This window comes from Carcharhinus amblyrhynchos, chromosome 31 (assembly GCF_965287045.1).
Source record: "Carcharhinus amblyrhynchos chromosome 31, sCarAmb.v2.hapA, whole genome shotgun sequence".
NCBI lineage: Eukaryota > Metazoa > Chordata > Chondrichthyes > Carcharhiniformes > Carcharhinidae > Carcharhinus > Carcharhinus amblyrhynchos.
The window spans coordinates 8,285,292-8,306,536 of record NC_137354.1 but is presented as its reverse complement, the minus strand read 5'-3'; the positions used below and the strand labels follow the sequence as shown (position 1 = coordinate 8,306,536).

General features: G+C 48.2%; 1 protein-coding gene and 1 long non-coding RNA gene across 5 annotated transcripts in view; both read left to right on the top strand.

The window, feature by feature from the left end:
* Window positions 1-4,381, top strand: part of LOC145360493 (uncharacterized) — a 400,843-nt gene extending 396,462 nt beyond the window's left edge. For all 4 annotated transcript variants that reach the window (XR_013889726.1, XR_013889728.1, XR_013889725.1 and 1 more), the window contains exon 6: window positions 4,186-4,381. This is a non-coding gene — a long non-coding RNA (uncharacterized LOC145360493). The remainder of the gene's footprint in view (window positions 1-4,185) is intronic.
* Window positions 4,382-4,423: 42 nt separating this feature from the next.
* ndst2a (N-deacetylase/N-sulfotransferase (heparan glucosaminyl) 2a) overlaps window positions 4,424-21,245 on the top strand; it is an 80,695-nt gene continuing 63,873 nt past the window's right edge. Inside the window, exons 1-2 of the mRNA XM_080215898.1 lie at window positions 4,424-5,595; window positions 18,682-18,769. Coding sequence (XP_080072024.1) covers window positions 4,603-5,595; window positions 18,682-18,769 — 1,081 coding nt within the window. The 5' untranslated portion in view covers window positions 4,424-4,602. The remainder of the gene's footprint in view (window positions 5,596-18,681; window positions 18,770-21,245) is intronic.

Below are 21,245 nucleotides of genomic sequence, written 5' to 3'. Positions count from 1 at the left end.
TCTCCTTGCAGAGCCTGTCTAGTTGCTAGGCAACTACTTTTCTTCATGCTGTAGCACCGTACACAGAATATTATCCAAGCTGGAAATGAAACCAACCCCCACGTGGACAAACGCTTTTGTTTAGCATGAAATCTAACTATAGCTTACTATAGGCCACACAAATTTTAAATTAAACTTTCCAGAAACTGTATCTTACTTTTAGTGTTTACCCATACAAATATACATCCTTAAAACTGCCTTTTTTCCCCTAATAGTGAAATGTGACTCCTTGGGGAGATTGGGGGTGGGGAGAAGGGAGGTGATTGGGGGGGGTGGGTGGGAGAAGGAGCGGGAGAGGGGTGGGAGGAGGAGGGGAAGAGGAGAAGTGTGGGGGGAGAAGAGGACTGTGGGGGTGGAAGAGGGGAAGAGGAGGAGTGGGGGGGGAGAAGTGGGTGGTGGGGGAATGAGGTGGGGGTGGGGGACGGGGGGCAAATGAGTGGCGAGGGGAGAGGAGGAGCAGGAAGAGTTGGAGGGGGGGGAGGACTGGGTGTGAGCCAGTATAGGTCAGTTCGCACACAAGTGTAGAGGAAATGAGATATTAATACTGGCAGCTCAGTAGCAGATGAGCTAAGGGGAGTGGATGGGAGATTGGCTAGTTTAGCATTGGGAATATGCAATCTATGCGTGGGTGTTTATGCAGTCAAAATGTGCAAATTCCACATGGTTGTCAAAACAGTTTAGCGAAAACCTCTTGTGACTTTCCTCTGGTTCATTTTCCTTTTGCAGCCTTCAGCCTCCACTCCACTTCCAAGCTTTTCTCTTAATCTTTCACAAGCTGCCAGGATTGAGACCATGATCAAGATTGGCATTTGCAGCCCCTCACCAAGAACATTACGCTCGGACCATGTGTTACCTGTGGGGGTTCCAGCTGCCTGTTCTGGTGGGCAGTAAGAACCCTCGGGCACGATTGGAAGAACCGAGATTTCTCCTGCTGTCCCGGCCAATATTCCAACTCGACCCTCCCAAGCTTCCCTGGAACAATGGATTAGCTGCTTACCCAGAGCTGTGATAATGTGCCAAGCCATTCCACACAACAGCATGTCTGCAATCGATTTAAATAAGTTGCATGTTTAAAAACTCGATTTGAAAGCGTGCCTTGGAGCAAGTTATGCAAGCTGAATGCCTAGAATTTATTTTTGAAGTTCTAATTTTTTTTAACTGGCTCAAAATGTGTGTTCTAAATAATATAATACCAAATTTAAGGAAGAATTGTAAAATCCCTACAATGCAGAAGGAGGCCATTCACACCATTGAGTCTGCACCGACACTCAGACTCCATCTCCGTAACCCCACATATTTACCCTGCTAATCCCCCTGACACCAAGGGGCAATTTAGCATGGCCAATCCATCTAACCTACACATCTTTGGACTGTGGGAGGAAACGGGAACACTCGAAGGGAACATTCACTGTTTCCAAGTTGATTTCATTTGATTTATTATTGTCACACGTATTAGTATACAGTGAAAGGTATTGTTTCTTGCGCTGTACAGACAAGCATAGTGTTTTTAGAGAAGGAAAGGAGAGAGTGTAGACTGCAGTGTTCCAGTCATAGCTTGGGTGTAGAGAAATTTCAACTTAATGCAAGGTAGGTCCATTCAAAAGTCTGATGGCAGCAGGGAAGAAGCTGTTCCTGAGTCAGTTGGTACGTGACCTCAGACTTTTGTACTTTTTTCCCAAAGGAAGAAGGTGGAAGAGAGAATGTCCGGGGTGCGTGGGGTCTTTGATAACGCTGTCTGCTTTTCTGAGGCAGTGGGAAGTGTAGACAGAGTCAATGGATGGGAGGCTGGTTTGTGTGATGGACTGGGCTATGCTCACAACACTTTGTAGTTTCTTGCGGTCTTGGTTAAACAGTAGCCACACTAAGCTGTGATGCATATTCACTGTACACTAAACGCAAATGTTTCACTTAACCTGTGTTTTAAATGAATAATTGTCTCATAAATCTGCTCTGGTATGGGGGGCAATATTGTAGAAGCAAGTGTGAGATATAGGTAAACCTGCAGGACTGTGGGGTAAAGGAGCTGTGAATGGGGCTAGCACAGGTATGATGGACTGAATGGCTTTGTCCTGTACTGTGCATTTCAATGGTTCACCTTGTCTGCTGTTTAATGTACAAATTTATTTGCCACCTTCCCAACATTGTGGGACGTCTCTCAAAACGAAAGAAGGTATTGGAGAAATCCAAGGTTTGCTGCATTTTTGTTTCAGTCACTCACAAAAGGTTACTAGGGGCTGCTATTTCAGTCCTCGCCTTCAGCAGAGTACATTTTGAAGAGGAGAGAGCCCAATGTGTGTTTCATGGTGAATGAAAGAAAGGTGCTCTTTCAGGCTGTGATACAAGGGCTTAATGGTGACACAATGGTTAGCACTGCTGCTTCACAGCCCCAAGGACCCAGGTTCAATTCCAGTCTTGGGTGATTGTTTAACGTTCACTTATCAATGTCACAAGTAGGCTTACATGAACACTGCAATGGGAAGTCTCCTAGTCGTCACATTCTGGTGCCTGTTCGGGTACACTGAGGGAGAATTTAGCATGGCCAACGCACCCAACCAGCACATCTTTTGGACTGCGGGACGAAAGTGGAGCACCCAGTGGAAACCCATGCAGACACAGGGAGAATGTGCACACTCCACACAGACAACCACTCAAGATGGGAATCGAATCCCTGTCTGTGTAGAGTTTGCACATTCTCCCCCTGTCTGCATGGGTTTCCTCCAGGTGCTCCGATTTCCTCCCACAGCCCAAAGATATACGGGTTAAATGGATTGGCCATGATAAATTGCCTTTTAGTGTCCCCAAGATGTTTAGGTTTGGTGGATTGGCCATGGGAAATGTGTGGAATTATGGGGGTAGGGTCAGTTAGATGCCCTGGGTAGGATGCTTTGTCGGAGAGTTGGTGCAGACATGAATGGCCTCTTCTGCCCTGTAGGGATTCTATGATAGGTGATTCTCACAATCTGGCAAACTACTTATCTGTATTATGTAATCCTGTGGCAATGGGATATGATAGTTTTGCTGCCTCGGGGTGGGCTGCAGTGCCAATTCTGCAGCCCCCTCGATTTTGCCCTCTGTTTCGGTCTGGCATAGATGCTTAGTGTGAAGTGTTATTGGATGTTTTGCTACATTAAAGGTGTGATATAAATGCGAGCTGATGTTTCTTTGTTGCCTAATCTGAGCGTTTCCTGCGTTTTCTGTTTCTCTAACTCTGATTTCTAGCGTCCACGTGCTTTTTATTCCCCATCGCCTTTGGCATTGCAGCGCTTTAGATCAGGCGTGACTGCCTGAGGTTGGCGTGGTTTACACCGATACAGATGTTGGACTTTGGAATGCAGCTAGGCAGGTGCCATATGTCAGTGTGCTGGAACCATGCCAGCATATTGATGCTTCAGTGGGGAGAAGTGCATGAGCAAGGCTAAGGCAAGAACCCGGCTGTTAGAGGGGTCCTTCCTTTATCAGACACTGACACCAGGGTGTGGGGGACCCCCATTTTCCCGAGAGGAGAGTGGAGCCTTGTCTTGATATCAGGAGCAGAGTGAGAGAGAGATTGCCAGTGCCAGAGGTCAAGCCATGGGTAGCATGGTGGCACAGTGGTTAGCATCGCTGCCTCACGGCGCCAGGGACCCGGGTTCGATTCTCAGCTTGGCTTACTGTCTGTGTGGAGTTTGCACATTCTCCCCATGTCTGCGTGGGTTCCCTCCAGCTGCTCTGGTTTCCTCCAAAGATGTGCGGGTAAAGTTTACTGCCCCTTAGTGTCAGCGGAATTTGCAGGGTAAATATCTTGTGTTACTGGGATAGGACCTGGGTGGGACTGTTGTTGGTGCAGGCTCGATGGGCCGAATGGCCTCCTGCATTCTAAGGACTCTATAAACTGCCACCACCACGAAACATCCTGGGATACTTTACTGTTGGGGGGGTGCTATATAAATGCAGTTTGGACATGCAGGGCCAGCATGTTAGCTGGTCAGAGATGGTTTGCTCTGCCTCTGGGATTCTTCCAGCTTAATTACGGCACTTGGGTCGCGAGCCAGTTGTTGGGGATCGCCCACCAATCACCCGCCTTACTCCCGAGGCAGCGACGTGGCAGCCGGTTGGCATCACGGTGCTGTCACTCACACCCCGTGTCTGTTTGCTTGTGTGTTGCAGGTTTCCGAAGCGTAACCCAGGCGGGGGAGGAGAATGTCTCACCATCTCGTCTGGCGAGGAACTTGAACGGTCTCCATCCCGGGGGCACGGAGGCGAGGGGGGCAGCGGCAGCAGTGGTTCCTTCAAGATGGCCGGCACCTCCTCGGGACCAGCCTTTGGTGCCAGTTGAAGCCTGAGCGCGGAGGAGGTGTGGGTGGCGGGGAGGGGAGGGGAGGGAGGGTGGGTGGGGGGGGCGGGGGCAGGAGGCGAGGAGGCAGGGACGCGCCGGCGAGCGATGGGATTGTTTTTGTCATGGTCACGTAGAATAAATGGCCGTCGCTGAGGAGCGGATTGGTGCTTGCTGCTGCTACTCGTCGCTGCCCTTGTGTGGACGTCTCCCAGACCCTTCTCCGAGGCTCCCGCCACCCGGCGCTCACGATGGTTAGCTTTTGGAAGTTTGTGCGGAGTTTTCGTCAGCTGGAACTGCACCGGCTGATTTTACTGCTGATCGCCTTCAGTCTGATCTCCATGTGTTTGTTGGCGTACTATGTGACCAACAGCCCCAAGATTAAGGAGGCCTTGCCCTTGCCTATCAGCGATTGCAACAGTCAGCACAGGATGTCCCTGCCGCCGCAGTCCCTCCGGCGCTTTATGCCGGCGGTGGACACGTCGAGGACTGACCCGGTCGTCCTGGTTTTTGCCGAGAGTATTTATTCCCAACTGGGTCAGGAAATTGTGGCCATTTTGGAGTCCAGCCGGTTTAAGTATCGGATAGAAATAGCCCCGGGGAAAGGGGACGTGCCAACCTTAACGGACAAAGACAGGGGGCGATATGCTCTTATTGTATATGAAAATGTTCTCAAATATGTAAACCTGGATGCCTGGAACAGGGAGCTGCTGGATAAATATTGCATTGAGTATAGCGTAGGGGTTATTGGTTTCTTCAAGGCCAATGAGAACAGCTTACTAAGTGCACAACTCAAGGGCTTCCCTCTGTACCTGCACTCGAACCTTGGCTTGAAGGACTATCACATCAACCCCAACGCGCCGCTGCTCTACGTGACGCGGGCCAACGAAGTGGAGCAGGGCCCCTTGCCAGGGGACGACTGGACCGTCTTTCAGTCCAACCACAGCACCTACGAGCCGGTGCTCCTGGCCAGCACCAAGTCAGCAGAGTTCATCCCCCATCTCAGCACGCACAAGGCACTGCACGCCACGGTGGTCCAGGACCTGGGGCTGCACGACGGCATCCAGCGAGTCTTCTTCGGAAACAACCTGAACTTCTGGCTGCACAAGCTGATTTTTGTGGATGCCATTGCCTACCTTACAGGCAAGCGCCTGTGTTTGCCCCTCGACCGCTACCTCTTGGTGGATATTGATGACATCTTTGTGGGGAAGGAAGGCACCAGAATGAAAGTCATGGACGTTGAGGTAAGCAGTCCCAAATGTGTTGCATTTTCAACGAACGATGGCCATTCAGCCCCCCATTGCATCAGCTTGCATGGCCAATAATCTTAACACTGAGGGCAGCACGGCGCCATCACAGTTAGCACTGCTGTCCCCGGTTCAATTCCGGCCACAGGTCAGTGTCTGTGTGGAGTATGCACATTCTCCCAGTCTCTGCATGGGTTTCCTCCGGGCTGCTCCAGTTTCCTCCCACACTCCAGAGATGTGCAGGTTAGGTGGATCGGCTGTGCTGAAACCGGAGCACCTGGAAGGAAACCCATGCAGACACGGGGAGAATGTGCAGACTCTGCACAGACAGTCACCCAAGGCTGAAATCGAACCCAGATCCCAATGGTGCTAACCATTGTGCCATCATGCCTCTTAAAGATGTATTTCGGGAGAAGCAAGGGGAGCAGATGGGAGAAAAGGGAATGTTAATGGGGTGTGATAAAGAGCACGAGAAGGGGCCCAAGGGGAGCATAGACACCAGCATGGAGCAGGCGGGCTGAACGGTCTCTTTCTGTGCTATGTTGTAATATTTTATTAGCCACTGAGTAATTTATTTAAACTGTTACATGCAATTGACCCCACCTCCAAGCCTCAAATTTGAGGTAATGGGGCTGTGTCCTGCCAAACTGATTTTTGAGATGCATCATTTTAATTTATTTCCCATTTGTGGTCTTTGTTACTCGCAGGTGGGAGACTTGTGGGGGGCTATGAAGGTGCTCGTTAAATTAAGCATTATTTTGTGTGTGAAATTTTTCTGTCCGCCCCAACCAGAATAAAAGGCGTTTTCTACAATGTGGATTGCAAACATTCTCTGCTCTTCCAGGTTTGATTGAAGATTAACAGGAGTTAACAAATCCTGCCCGGTTTTGATTCATGATGCCTGTATAATTTACTGCAGTGACAAAGATCTGTAATAAGCACTGCATAGAAGGCAGGCTTCACTGTCGCACAAAGTTAAAATCATTTCCGAATGTTCTCAGGTTACTTGGAATCATTGACTACATCCTCTCACAGAACTACTTAGGCAGAAATAGGGTCAAAATATAAGTAATATTTACGACATCTGATTTGATTTAATATTGTCACATGTATTAGTATACAGCGTAAAGTGTTGTTTTTCGCAAGCTATACAGACAAAGCATACCCTATGTAGAGAAGGAAAGCAGAATGTAGTGTTACAGTCATAGCGAGGGTTTAGAGAAAGATCAACTTAGTGTGAGGTAGGTCCATTCAAAAGTCTGATGGCAGCAGGGAAGAAGCTGTTCTTGAGTCGGTTGTTATGTGACTTCAGACTTTTGTATCTTTTTACAGACGGGGGAGGCGATGGCCAAGTGGTATTATCACTAGACTATTAATCCAGAAACTCGGCTAATGTTCTGGGGACCTGGGTTCAAATCCCACCATGGTGGCTGGTGGAATTTGAATTGATTTTTAAAAAAAATCTGGGATTAAGAATCTACTGATGACCATTGAAACCATTGTCGGGAAAACCCGTCTGGTTCACTGATGTCCTTTAAGGAAGGAAATCTGCTGTCCTTACCTGGCCTGGCCTACATGTGACTCCAGAGCCCCTGCAATGTGGTTGACTCTCAACTGCTGTCTGAAATGGCCTCGCAGGTCAGTCAGGTCAAGGGTAATTAGGGATGGACAATAAATGCTGGCCAGCCATCAATGCCCGTGTCCCATGAATGAATTTTAAAAAAACCATTTGGCACAACTGCTCCATAGATGTAGGCCATTCAGGCCATTGGGTCTGCCCTGCACCATACTGGTGTTTTATGTTCCTCTTTGTCCAACCCTTTGCGGTAGCACAGTGCTTAGCACTGCTGCCTCACAGCACTAGGGACCCAGGTTCGATTCCCGGCTTGGGTCACTGTCTGTGTGGAGTCTGCACGTTCTCCCCATGTCTGTGTGGGTTTCCTCTGGGTGCTCCAGTTTCCATCCACAGTCCAAAGATGCTAGGTGGATTGGCCATGCTAAATTGCCCCTTAGTGTCAGGGGGACTGGCTAGGGTAATTGCATGTGGTTGTGGGGATCGGGCCTGGGTGGGATTGTGGTCGGTGCAGGCTCAATGGGCCAAATGGCCTCCTTCTGCACTGTAGAGATTGTATTCTATGAAATGTAAAGTTGTTTTCATTTAACACCAGTCATTGGCAGAGAAATGGGGGAAACTAAATGTTAAATATAAATGTGTTAGTGCCATTGAAGAGGACAGGTGCAAGTCTCTTGACTGTTGAGTCCGCAACATAATCCCACGCTCCTGTTCACCTCCCGGACTCTGTCAGTATGCCTTTCTTTAAATCAAGCAATGATCTGAATCCCTTTTGGAAGAGTTTTCGCAACAGCTTAGCAATCATTTCCACAAGTTTGCATTATTGAAATGCTGCACAACAGAACCAGAAGGAATATATAAATCTTCCCAAATCCTGAATTTGGTGCAACCTTACAGAAAAATTAATAACTCTGATACTTCCAGCTTTTTTGTTTATTCATTCATGGGACGTGGGTGTCGCCAGCTGGCCAGCATTTATTGCCCATCCCTAGTTGTCCTTGGGAAGGAGCCTTTTTGAATCGCGGCAGTCCACATCCGATAGGTTAACCCACAATATTGTTAGGGAGGGAATTCCAGAGTTTTGATCCAGTGACTGCGAAGGAACAGCGAAGTATTTCCCAGTCAGGACAGTGAGTGGCTTGGAGATTGGCTTCCAAGTCTTTCTTAACGTTCTGTCAAGCAGAGCGATTGTAGATGTTTTTAACCTGAGGTAGGAACACCTGAGGTAGGGGAGGAGGAAAGACAGTTGTCGGAGACTTTGTTGGAGTGTTGTTTATCAGAAGGGATGGCACAGTGGTTAGCCTCAAGGTGCCGGGGACCCGGGTTCAATTCCCAGCTTGGGTCACTGTCTGTGCGGAGTCTGCACATTCTCCCCGTGTCTGCGTGGGTTTCCTCTGGGGACTCCGATTTCCTCCCACGCTCCGTAGATGTGCGTGTTGGGCTGATCAGCCATGCTAAATTGTCCTTTTAGTGTCATGGGGGCTAGCTATGTGGGGTTGCGGGGAAAGGGCCTGGGTGGGATTGTGGTCGGTACAGGCTCAATGGGCCTAATGGCCGCCTCCTGCATTGCTGGGATTCTAAGAGCGATTGGCGTGGATGTGAGACTTGGAACGTCAGCCTCTGTATCCTTTCACTGGGGCTATTTTTACGCTCTGTTTCGTGTTTGGGAAGGTGAGAGGATTAAATTTGACTGGCAGTCTTATCCCTGGCTCATTCCCGCTTTCCCGATGCGGGGGGTGCAGGGAGCTAGCTTGAAGAACGATTCAGGGCCAGCTTTGTGAATTCTGGTCCTGGATAATCCTTGAATAAAGCCTGCGGGACTTTCCTTCGACATTGATTAACCTTTAGTTCCTAGTGGCTGCAGAGCGACCCTTTGTGGAGGTGGGGGGGGGGGGGGGTGGTAGGGGGGTGTTGGCAACACTCATTGTGTTCAGACCCTCGGCATCTCCATGGTTACGGGATGGTACCCACGAGCGCAAGCAGTGGACATCGCTCAGACGTTCCTTTCATTAGCTGGAGCCATCGATTAATTAAAAAAAAAAGGAAGCCATTTGGCTGAGGTGGTTGGGTCTGCTTTTAGCAGCAGGATCACACTAATTGTGACGGCCAAGTGATTTTTTTTTTACTTGAGTTCGAAATCTTTGGAGAGGTAATTATGAAGTTCTGAATGTGCAGTGGCTCTCTGACACTGCGTAGGCGGATGAAGGTTTAGCCCGTCGATGCAGTTCACTGAATGCCGATAGTACAGAAGGAGGCCATTTGGCCCATCGAGTCTGTGCCAACAACAATCCCCATAACCCCACATATTTACCCTGCTAATCCCCCCACCCCCCACCACTAAAGGACAATTTAACGTGGCCAATCAACCTAACATGCTCGTCTTTCGGAGTATAGGAGGAAATAGGAGCTACCGGAGGAAACCCAGGCAGACACGGGGAGAATGTGCAAACCCCGCACAGTCTTTGAGAAGTCCTTTTAGTCTTGTTGTTTATTAGTCACAAGTCGGCTTCCCGTAAGACTGCAATGCAGTTACTGTGAAAATCCCCTAGTCGCCACACTCCGGCGCCTGTTCGGGTACACCGAGGGGGAATTTAGCATGGCCAATGCATCTAATCTGTGCGTCTTTTGGATTGTGGGAGGAAACCGGAGCATCTGGAGAAAACCCACGCAGACACGGGGAGAATGCGCAGACTCCACAGACAGTCACCCAATACAGGAATCGAATCCCAGGCACTGTGAGGCTGCAGTGCTAACCACTGTGCCGTCCCGTGGATGGCACTGACCGTCACCTGAGGCCAGAATTGAACCCGGCTCCCTGGCGCTGAGAGGCAGCAATGCTAACCACTGTGCGAAAGCAGCACTTTAGTTGTTTTACGCCTCTTGCAATACCGATGGATTACCTCAGTTTCTCCAATTTACGGATCATAGGAGCACGAGAAAAAAAATGTAACGCTTGCAGAGAGCCTGGAGGTACACAGATGGCGGGAACACTTCCCAGCGAGCCAGGCAGTCGGGGACAGGTGGGAGGTGAGCTCCCTCCAATCACTCGTGGATACCTGCTGCTCCCAAACCCTCAACTGGCCCACCAATCACCAGATGGGACCACTCAGCAGGGTGGGAAACCAGATTGGTTGTCTTGGTGGCCATTTTGTTTCTCGGAATCGGGAGGGAGTCAAAATCAAATGTCAACTCTGACTACATAGGTTAGTTTGAGTTTAAAGTTTATTTATTGGTGTCACAAGCAGGCTTACATTAACACTGCGGTGAGTGTCTGCATGGGTTTCCTCTGGGTGCTCCTGTTTCCTCCCACGTCCAAAGATGTGTGGGTTAGGTGCATTGGTCGTGCTAAATTGCTCCTTAGTGTACCGGCATGCATAGATTAGAGGGATTAGTGGGGTAAATGTGTGGGGTTGTGAAGATAGGACCTGGGGGTGGGATTGTTGTCGGTGCAGACCCGATGGGCCGAATGGCCACCTTCTGCAGTGCAGGGATTCTATGATTTCTATGAAAATGGTGGATTGGGTGCCAATCAAGTGGGTTGTGAAGGTGTCGAGCTGCTTGAGCGTCGGATAAAATAATCATCCGAAGAATGGGATTCTGAATTACACCATCATCAGTAGCATGCTGCAGCCTTGGTTCAGGCCTTTGGACAGGCCTGTCCATCACTGGAGCCTGAGGGCCAACAGGCCCCACTCTCTCTGGCTCGTGGACCTGTTCAAGATGCCGGCAAGTGAATCTGTTCATTCCTAATGCTGAATAATTGAAACTTGTTTCCAAGTGAAAAGGAGAGACGAATGCTCCCAGCAACGAGCGGCTTGTGAAAATGTTTACTGGAGGTGAGCAGGCGTATTGGAACTCAGAGGCAGCCAGCAGTTGCCAAAGTGTTTTGACATAATCTCCCCGAAGCCATGGATGGGTTTAATAAGTGAACCTGTCATTGATTTTTCCTCATCGCTGCCGAGACAGGGGTTCACTCCTTTTACAAGGAGTAGTCTTCATTAGCGCTGGAGTGGGGGGAGGGAATTCTTCCAATAGTGTTGATCCAAGTGATGGCGGAGGAGATGACATTGACTTTCTGGTATTTTATCTGCTCACCGCAAGCATATCTCCTACTCCCACAACGATGCAGACGTTTCCAGAAATAGCAAGGCTGACTTTCTGAGTGGGTGACCAGTGGCTCGTTAACAGGATGGGGCACTGACAGCTCACCGTTTCATTCCCTGGTACCTGGAGATGTGTTTTTTTTCTTAACAAAGCCATCACGGATGACGACTCACTGGCTCATGTGTGGGTACAATTCGTTTTATAATCTTCAGAAAGCCTGCGTCATTGCCATTCCTGCTCCCTTCAGCCCTGGTCCCACATGAGGAAGATTTTGAGGAGTTGAGGACATCAGAAACAGAGGCAGAAGTAGGATATGTAGTCCCCCCTCAGTCTCCAACAAGTCCACTTTCCCTCCACTGTCTTCGTATCCCTTAGTGCCTCAATCTCTCATAGAAAGCAGGAGGCCCTTTGAGCCTGCACTGCCATTCATTTTGATCATAGCTGATCAAATTCAATATCCTGATTTTTTTTTTCCCTCCTCCCCCCTCATATCCCTTGATCCCTTTAGCCCCAAGAGCCATAATCTAATTTCTTCTTGAAATCACACAATGTTTGGCCTCAACTACTTTCTGTGTTAATGAATTCCACACATTCACCACCCTCTGGGTGAAGAAATTTCTCTGCACCTGAGTCCTAAAAGACCATAAGACGTTGGAGCAGAATTAAACCACTCAGCCCATCGAGTCTGCTCTGCCATTCAATCATAGCTGATATTTTTCTCATCCCCATTCTCCTGCCTTTTCCCCATAATCCCTGATCCCCTTATTAACCAAGGAAGGTTTACCCCTTGTCCACAAGCTAATACCCCTGGTTCTGGACTCCCCCACCATCAGGAACATTCTTTCTGAATCTACCCTGTCTAATCCTGTTAGAATTTTATAAGTTTCTATGAGATCCCCTCTCATTCTTCTAAACCCCAATAAATACAACCCCAGCCGACTCTCCATCTGGACTGGGCATCCACAAATCTCGGGGTTCGAGAATTCCAAAGATATTTCTCCTCATCTCTCTCTTAAATGGCTTATGATGTGGAGTCGCCAGCACTGGACTGGGGTAAACACAGGAAGAAGTCTCACAACACCAGGTTAAAGTCCAACAAGTTTATTTGCTATTCGGATCAGTGTTCTGAAAGCTTGTGGGTTTACTGTCAAATGGAATTTAACCTGGTGTTGTGAGACTTCTTACATGCCTTATCCAGACTCTCCAGCTAGGGGAAAGCAGCCTCTCAGCACTTAGCTTGTCGAGACCTTGAAGATCTTTGTACATTGGAGTGAGAACTCTGGAGGATATTTGTCCTTGCGGCTCGCCATCTCCCTGTAGGACAGTCCCCTTGTCCAGGAATCAATCTAATACTGTATTGATTGATGGAACCAGCGGTTTTTGTGCTGATACAACCATTCTGGAGGTTATTTGTGATCCCTCATTGTTGTCACTGATGGAGCATTTTTGTTCTAAATTTATCTCTGCCAGCCTCACCCTCCTGATTGTGTCGGTTCCTCCATGGGGTGAGTGCCGCCTCCGGCTCCTCTGGCACCTCACCCAAGCTCTGAGTCTCACCAACTGGTTGGATATGGCTGGGGTTTGAGGGGTAGGGGGTACAGCATCACTGTTGAATCCTGTTTGCAATTGGAGTGATAGATGGAAACAGGCCCTTCGGCCCAACTTGTCTATGCCACTCTTTTTTTTAACCGCTGAGCTAGTCCCAATTACCTGCGTTTGGCCCACATCCCTCTATACCCATCTTACCCATACCCTTGACATCTGACCTTCCCAGACATTGAGGGAGGTAATGAAATCTCTGTGTCATCAGCATGCCTTAAGTTAACAAAACAGCTCTGGGGAATGAATTCGATCGATGCTGTCCTCCGAATGCTTAATCTGTCCATGTCAAATCATGTGTCTCCATTCTATGGGTCAAATGAATCTGTGTTTCCATTAAGATAGCGGAGGGAGAAATCTGATACCTGCTCACTAAGCTGCGGTGCAGTGGGCTGGATTAAGGATTTGGGAGGAGGACGTATCGCCTGACAATTAGCACCAGCCCATTTAAGGGTGATGTCGGGAAGTACAAATGGTGAAGATTTGGAAACTATCCCCCACGTAGGCCTTTGAGGCAAAATTGTAAAGAGATATGGAATTAAGACGGGTAACAACATTTTTATCAATTCACTGGATGTGGGTAATGCCGGAATTAGTCACTCATCTCGAAACACCTTTGAGAACCTTCTAGAAAACTTGTTGTGGAATCACATTGAGGCCAGGTCGGATAAGGTGGCGGATTTCCTTCTTTAAAGGATGCTAGTTAAACCAAGTTGGTGTCAACATTTCACGGTCACCATGACTTTTGCTAGCTTTTAGTTTTTTCAAATTTATTCATGGGCCAGCATTTATTACCCATCCCTAGTTGCTTTTGAACTGAGTGGCTTGCCTGGACATTTCAGAGGGCAGTTAGGAGTCAACCACATTGCTGAAGCTCTGGAGTCACAAGTAGGCCAGACCGGGTAAGGGTGGCAGATTTCCTTCCCTAGCAAGCAAATAGTTTCCCCCTCTCTCTTTCTGTCTCCACCCTGCAACTCCTTCAATCAGAAACATCGCAACACGATCCTTAATCCTCGAGAAACAACAGAAAGCAATGCTAGTCGATGCAAACTGTCATTGTAGTTTAATCCTTTACTTCTGGTAGAATTCCAGTGAATCTGCTTCTCCCCAAAGCGAATAATCTTCAGATCATAGAATCTTAGAATCCCTACAGTGCAGGAGGAGGCCATTTGGCCCATCGAGTCTGCACCGACTACAATCCCACCCAGGTCCTATCCCCATAACCCATGCATTTAACCCTAGCTAGTCCCCCTGACACTAAGGGGCAATTTAGCATGGCCAATCCACCTAACCTGCGCATCTTTGGACTGTGGGAGGAAACCAGAGCACCCAGAGGAAACCCATGCAGACATGGGGAGAACGTGCAAACTCCACACAGACAATGACCCAACCCAGGAATTGAACCCGGTTCCCTGACACTGTGAGGCAGCTGTGCTAACCACTGTTTCCACCATGCCATCCATGGCAGTATTTAATTCCAGACTGAACTGAAACTTCAGCTGTTGCCTCATTAAATGTGGACAGTCACAGTCGCTTGTTAACATTACATATATCTCTTTTTGTTAAGGATTGACTGTTAACATCAAGGCCTAGAACATTCCAGGCCCACCCCTCCCACCCAGCCCCTGTCCCCATAACCCCGTATATTGACTCTAGTTAGTCCTCCTGGCACTAAGGGACAATTGAGCATGGCCAGTCTACTAACCGGCACATCTTTGGACTTTGGGAGGAAACAGGAGCACCTGGAGGAAGCCCACGCAGACACGGGGAGAATGTGCAAACTTTAGACAGTGACCCAAGCCAGGAATTGAATCCGGGAGCTGTCAGGCAGCAGCACTAACCACTGTGCCACCGTGTCGCCCTATGGTAAAAATAAATCACCTTGAGCCATGATATACAGGCGGGTTCTTCAAACCTGCTTTATGGAATGGGCTTGGTGTTCCTTCGCTTTCCTCCTCCACTTAAATGTACATTCTGAACCAAACTTGTAACTTATTGTGCGAGGGGCAACGCTTGGATCGCTGCTGGGAACCATTTTCGGGTCTGTACACTCTCAATGGAAGTGTAATTAAGCATGGCGCCAGGAGCCAGTGTTTGCCACCAGTTAAATATTAAGACAAATAATGTTCCCAATGTCAGGAGCTAACCTTTGTAATTACTTTGAGTTTTCGGCTTCATTGGTTTGGGATGTATGTTGTCCCACCTGCATCTCATTTTCTACAAGGGCAATCCTGCTATAACTGGGAGGTGAAAGATGGAAAATTGGTGCCGTGATAAATGGGGCTTTCTTTTCAGAAGTAGCTATTCAAAGCGTAGTAGAGGAATTTGTATTGAATAATTTGCATCTAAAATAACGGTGAATGTTTAAGCGGGTGGCACAGTGGTTAGCACTGCTGCCCCACAGTGCCAGGGACCCAGGTTCGATTCCCAGCTTAGGGTCACTGTCTGTGCGGAGTCTGCACGTTCTCCCTGTGTCTGCGTGAGTTTGATTAGTCATTCTCTGCTTGTATACAAATAAATAAAGCAGCAATCTGACGGTCACATATTTTGCATGTGTACATGTTTTAAAGGTTGACACATTTTAGACTTTTACCTTTGGACTGTGGGAGGAAACCGGAGGAAACCCGTGCAGGGAGTCGCGATTTCGACGGTTTGCACATTCTCCCCGTGGCAGTGGTTAGCACTGCTGCCCCACAGCGCCGGGGGACCAGGTTAGATTCCCGGCTTGGGTCACTGTCTGTGCGGAGTCTGCATGTTCTCCCCATGTCTGTGTGGGTTTCCTCTGAGTGCTCCGGTTTCCTCCCACAGTCCTAAAGATATGCGGGTTAGGTACATTGTCCACGCTAAGTTCTCTCTGTGTACATGAACAGGTGCCGAAGTGTGGCGACTAGGGGATTTTCACAGTAACTGCATTGCAGTGTTAATGTAAGCCTAATGGTGACTTTAATAAAGGGTGTGTTGGTATTTCCACTGGTTTGTCTTGTAGAAAGACATGATCCTAGCTTGTGACAGTGAAGTTGACCTGCCTGTTGCTTATCACACAAGGTTGTTACAAACCACTTTCCATATGTTGGGGCAGGGTCAGACTCAGTACAGATTCTTGGAGCAAAGGGCAAACTACTGCTGGCTGTAAATAAGAACTGAATTTATTTGATTCATTTCCAAGTATTGCTGGCTGGGCCAGCATTTATTGCCCGTCCCTAACTGCCCTCCAGTTCAGAAGACATTTGAGAGTCAACCACATTACTGTGGATCTGGAATCATGTGTAGGCCAGATCAGATGACACTTGGCAATGGTCACTTTTTTATTTGAGGGTGGCACAGTGGTTAGCATTGCTGCCTCACAGCGCCAGGGACCCGGGTTCGCTTCCCTGCTTGGGTGACTACCTGTGCGGAGTCTGCATGTTCTCCCTGTGTCTGCATGGGTTTCCTCTGGGTGCTCTGGGTTCCTCCTACGATCCAAAAGCTGTGCTGGTTAGGCGATTGTCCATGCTAACATCTCCTTCAGTGTACCCGAACAGCTGCTGAAGTGTGGCAGCTAGGGGATTTTCACAGTAATGTCATTGCAGTCATAGAGGTTTACAGCATGGAAACAGGCCCTTCGGCCCAACATGGCCATGCCACCCTTTTTTTAAACCTCAAAGCTAGTCCCAATTGCCCACATTTGGCCCATATCCCTCTATACCCATCTTACCCATGTAACGATCTAAACGCTTTTTAAAAGACAAAATTGCACTCACCTCTACTACTCCCTCTTGCAGCTTGTTGCAGACACCACCCTCTGTGTGAAAGAATTGCTTCTCTGGACACTTTTGTATCTCTCCCCTCTCCCCTTAACCCTATGTTCTCTAGTTTTAGACTCCCCTACCTTTGGGAAAAGATATTGACTATCTAGCTGATCTGTGCCCCTCATTATTTTATGGACCTCTATAAGATCACCCCTCAGCCTCCTGTGCTCCAGAGAAAATAGTCCCAGTCTATCCAGCCTCTCCTTATAACTCAAGTTAAGTATTAGTGTAAGCCTACATGTCACACTCAGTGATGACGTTTAAATTGTTAGACTTTTAATTTCAGGTTGTTATTGCATTCAGATTTCACCATCTGCCACAGTGGGATTTGAACCCAGGCCCCCAACTCTTACCCTGGGTGTCTGGATTACTAGTCCAGTGATGATACCTTCTTCACACCACTGCCTCCCCTGTTGGAAAAAACACAAGAGGTCAGGCAGCCACAGCAGAGGATGAAATGAGATTAAATTGGCCACAACTAGGGACTATTAAAGAGGTGAGCTTGTGAGAGAGAGAAGGGAGAAGTGTGGAGGCAAGAGAGAGGGGCGAAAAGTGAAGGAGAGATAGTGAGAGAGGAGGGAGAGCCAGCAAGGTGCACAGGATTGGAGAGACAGGCGGAAGTGGGCAGAACCTCACTCCGAGCATTCCCAGAGAAGCCAGTTCAATAAAGCAGGCACGTGAATCATCTGAGGCAGTGCTAACAGTCAGCACCAGTCACCCGCACTGCACACTTAGGATTCATGTCCTGCACTTTGCCAATTAAAGCAAAAAGTCAGTTCAAGCTTAAAGCCGAAACAGCCGATGTGAATTGCTAAACAGGACTGTTAGAAATTGAATCAATGGAGCAAAAAGGAACCTGCCCAAGAAAAAGTAACTCTGATTTATATTCTGTCTTTGTGAAGCATCCCAAGAACTTTGCAATCAAATAAATTACTTTTTGGATGGAGAGTTGCTGTGGTTATTTAGGTGAAGCAATGATTCATACCTGCACACAGGCACTCAGAAAGGCTACTTTCCATCCCTGACCAGTTCACTTCTTTTCTGATGATGTTCACTAAGGGCTGGTGGAATGTGGTGTTTGGTCTTTGTACCTTGTTTGTGGGGCAGGGGGTGTAGGGGTCAGAAGTTTGTGGGTTCACATCCCACTCCAATGTGTCCAGCACATCCTTACTTACGAAAGGATATGCCGGCACTGGATTGCAGGGGGGGGGGGGGGGGGGGGGGGTTAGGGGAAAGAGGAGATTCACTAGGTTGACTCCGGAGTTGAGAAGGTTGGCTTATGAGGAGAGGCTGATTTCTGTAACAATCGATGATGGTTTCACGGTCACCGTTACCGAGACCAGCTTTCGGTTTCAGTTTTATTGGCCAAATTTAAATTCCTCCAGCTGCCGTGCTGGGATTTGAACCCATGGCCCCAGAGCTTTAGAGTGGGTCTCTGGATTAGATGTTCAGAAATGTACAGGTTAGGTTGATTGGCCATGTTAAATTGACCCTAGTGCAGAGAGGGTATGCAGGGTAAATGTGCGGGGTTGTGGGAATAGGGCCTAAGTGGGATTGTGGTTCGTGCTGACCTGATGGGCTGAATGGCCTCCTTCTATACTGTAGAGATTCTATGATTGCTAGTTCAATGAGGTTACCACTACACTGTTGTCACTGACAGAAGGCAAGAACTCCCTCATGGACTGACTTGCTGGGAAGTTGACTTGTTGTTTGCCAGTGTCTTGTTGGCTAATGATTCGAATGTTTTTCAAATTAAAATAAATATGGAAAAAGTCTGTGCGTGTGCAACAAGTTTACCACATGCAAAAAGATTGGTACATTTGACTGGTCAGCATTAATCCAGCTTCGAAAGTTTCTTGGGATTTGAGTAGGGAATGAGTTGAACAGAAAGCCAGAAACCAAAATGAACACTTTGGCTGTTGCTTGCTGTGGAAACTCATCATCTCATTCCCAGGTGGATTTTTGGATAGCTTTGTCTCATTCTAACCTGCTGTCTTCTGTGTCCTCCCCTTTTTACAGGCATTACTGACCACACAAAACAAACTCAAGACCCTGGTTCCGAATTTCACCTTCAACCTTGGATTCTCTGGGAAGTTCTACCACACAGGTAAAAACAGTTTTAAAAGAGAAAATTCCCTTTCTTATCATCCCTTGACGAACCCCTGAGACTTGGCTCAATCTCTCGTGCCAACAGCCAGTTAGTTCCTTAAGCTTCCCCAGACATTGTGCCCAACTGGACCATGTTGGAGAGGTAGTCCCCGTGAACGGAATTGGAAGAGAAACAAGCAATACCACTCTTTGTGTTCCCACCCATCTCACTGTGTGCACGCACACGCACACACACACACACAGACTCCCCACACCCCCCTATTCTCCCAGCCTTCCCAATCTCCTGCAATGACTCTGAATGTGGCAACCATCTTTTAATCATTTGTAGGACATGGGTGTCGCTGGCTGGCCAGCATTTATTGCCCAAACCCCACTTGTCTGCGGGCAGTTGAGAGTCAGCCACATTGCTGTGACTCATGTAGTCTAGACTGGGTAAAGACAGTAGATTTCCTTCCCTAAAGGACATGAGTGAATCAGATGGGTTTTTCCCACAATGGTTTCATGGTTATCAGTAGACTCTTAATTCCACGTATGTTAATTTTAATTCAAATTCCACCATCTGCCATGACGGGGTTCGAACCCGGACCCGTCTTGTGTATACCTCTAACGAAAGAAGGATACCTTTCACAACCACCGCATGTCCCAAAGAGCTTTGCGACCAATGCAATATTTTTGAAGTGTAGTCATTGTAGGAAAGGTAACAGCCAATTTGTGCACAGCAAGCTCCATCAAAGAGAATTATGGGTTTTCATTCCATTTACGGTGGATTATGATTGGTTACTACTGGCCACATTGTTTGGCTGACAATCTACACAAACCTGAGAGCTTTCATTCCTTTATGCTCCATTGTTACCGGAGGCGATAACTTGGACTTTGGCCACCTGAACAAAACGTCCTGTTTCCCCATCACTGGCCGCCTCCCAGGACTGAACAGGATAGTGCCAGTGACAAATTAGGAGTGATGATTTCGAATGAGGCCCACATTTCGTGGAAAACGCTCCCAGTGACTGCCCACAAGCCATATCCAGGTCTGTTTTATTGAATTTTAAAAGCTGTCCCATTCCTCCTCCACCCTGGCCAGGGTGTGAGAACGTGCCAGTTATGTACCTCAAATTGTACCTCACTTTGTGCTGTGCCACAACAATCTGTGTTCGGGCCTCAGCTACGCATCACTTTTACTAGTAGCTTAGTTAATGGGGTTGAAAGCCCCATCTGTCGATGACACAAAGATAAGTAGCGTTGTAAACAGTGTGGATGGAAACCCCAAATTACGAAAGAGGTATTGATAAGTTAAGTGAATGTTTTTTTAGTGATGAGGGTTGAGCCAGGAGGCTGGTGGAGAATTCACCTGCTCTCCTTCAGAACAGTGCTACCGAGACCTTTTACATCCTTCTGGGAATGCAGACCATGTCTAAGTTTCAAGCAGAGGCAGTACCTCCGGTTGTGCTGCACTCCCTCAGTACTGCACTGGGGTGTCATGCTGGCCGTGGTCTGTATTCTCATCCAGACAAGTGCAATATCCAATAGTGAAGTTAGGAAACACTCTTTGTGTGGCAGAAGTTTGGGGCTCCCATCCGCAAATAGGATTTGGTGTTGGACGAATTGCTGATTTAAAAGCTGTGCCTGATAGATGTTTGCCAGAGAAGTTTATTCAGGGATATGGAGTTAGGTGGCATGGTGCCACATTGGCACAGTGGTCTGCCCTGCTGCCCCACAGTGCCAGGAACCTGGGTTCAATTCCAGCCTTGGGTCATTTTCATTTGGGTTCCCTCCGGTTTAGACCCACAGTCCAAAGATGTGCAGGTCAATATGTGCAGATTGGCCATGGTACGTTGCCTCTTAGTGTCCAGTGATGTATAGGTTGGGTGGATTGGTCATGCTAAATTGCCCGTTAGTGTCCCAAGATGTATAGGTTGGGTGGATTGGTCATGCTAAATTGCCCCTTTAGCCCTAAGATGTGCAGGTTAGGTGGATTGGCCATGCTAAATTGCCCCTTAGTGTCCCGAGATATATTCCTTAGCTGGATTAGCCATGGTAAGTGGATGGGTTATAGGGACAGGGCCTGGGTAAGACACTCTGTCAGAGATTTGGGGGATTAGAGTTTCGGAGGTCTGGGGGACTGGCCATGGTAAATATGTAGCGTTGTGGAAATAGGGAGGGGGAGAAGTCCTGGATCGGGTACACTGTCAGAGAGAGTTGGTGTGGAGATGCTGGTGTTGCACTGGGGTAAACACAGTAAAAAGTCTGACAACACCAGGTTAAAGCCCAATAAATCGGTTGGACGTAAACCTGGTGTTGTCAGACTTCTTACTTAGAGTTGGTGCAGACTCGATGGGCCAAATGACCTGCTTCTGCACTGTAGGGATGTTCTATGAATGGTGGGAGGGCTACTTGTTCCGAGGTTGCTCCGGTTGAAGGGGTGGTAGGGGTCCATGGACTTGTACCTTCCTTGTTGCACGATGTGAAGTTCTGAG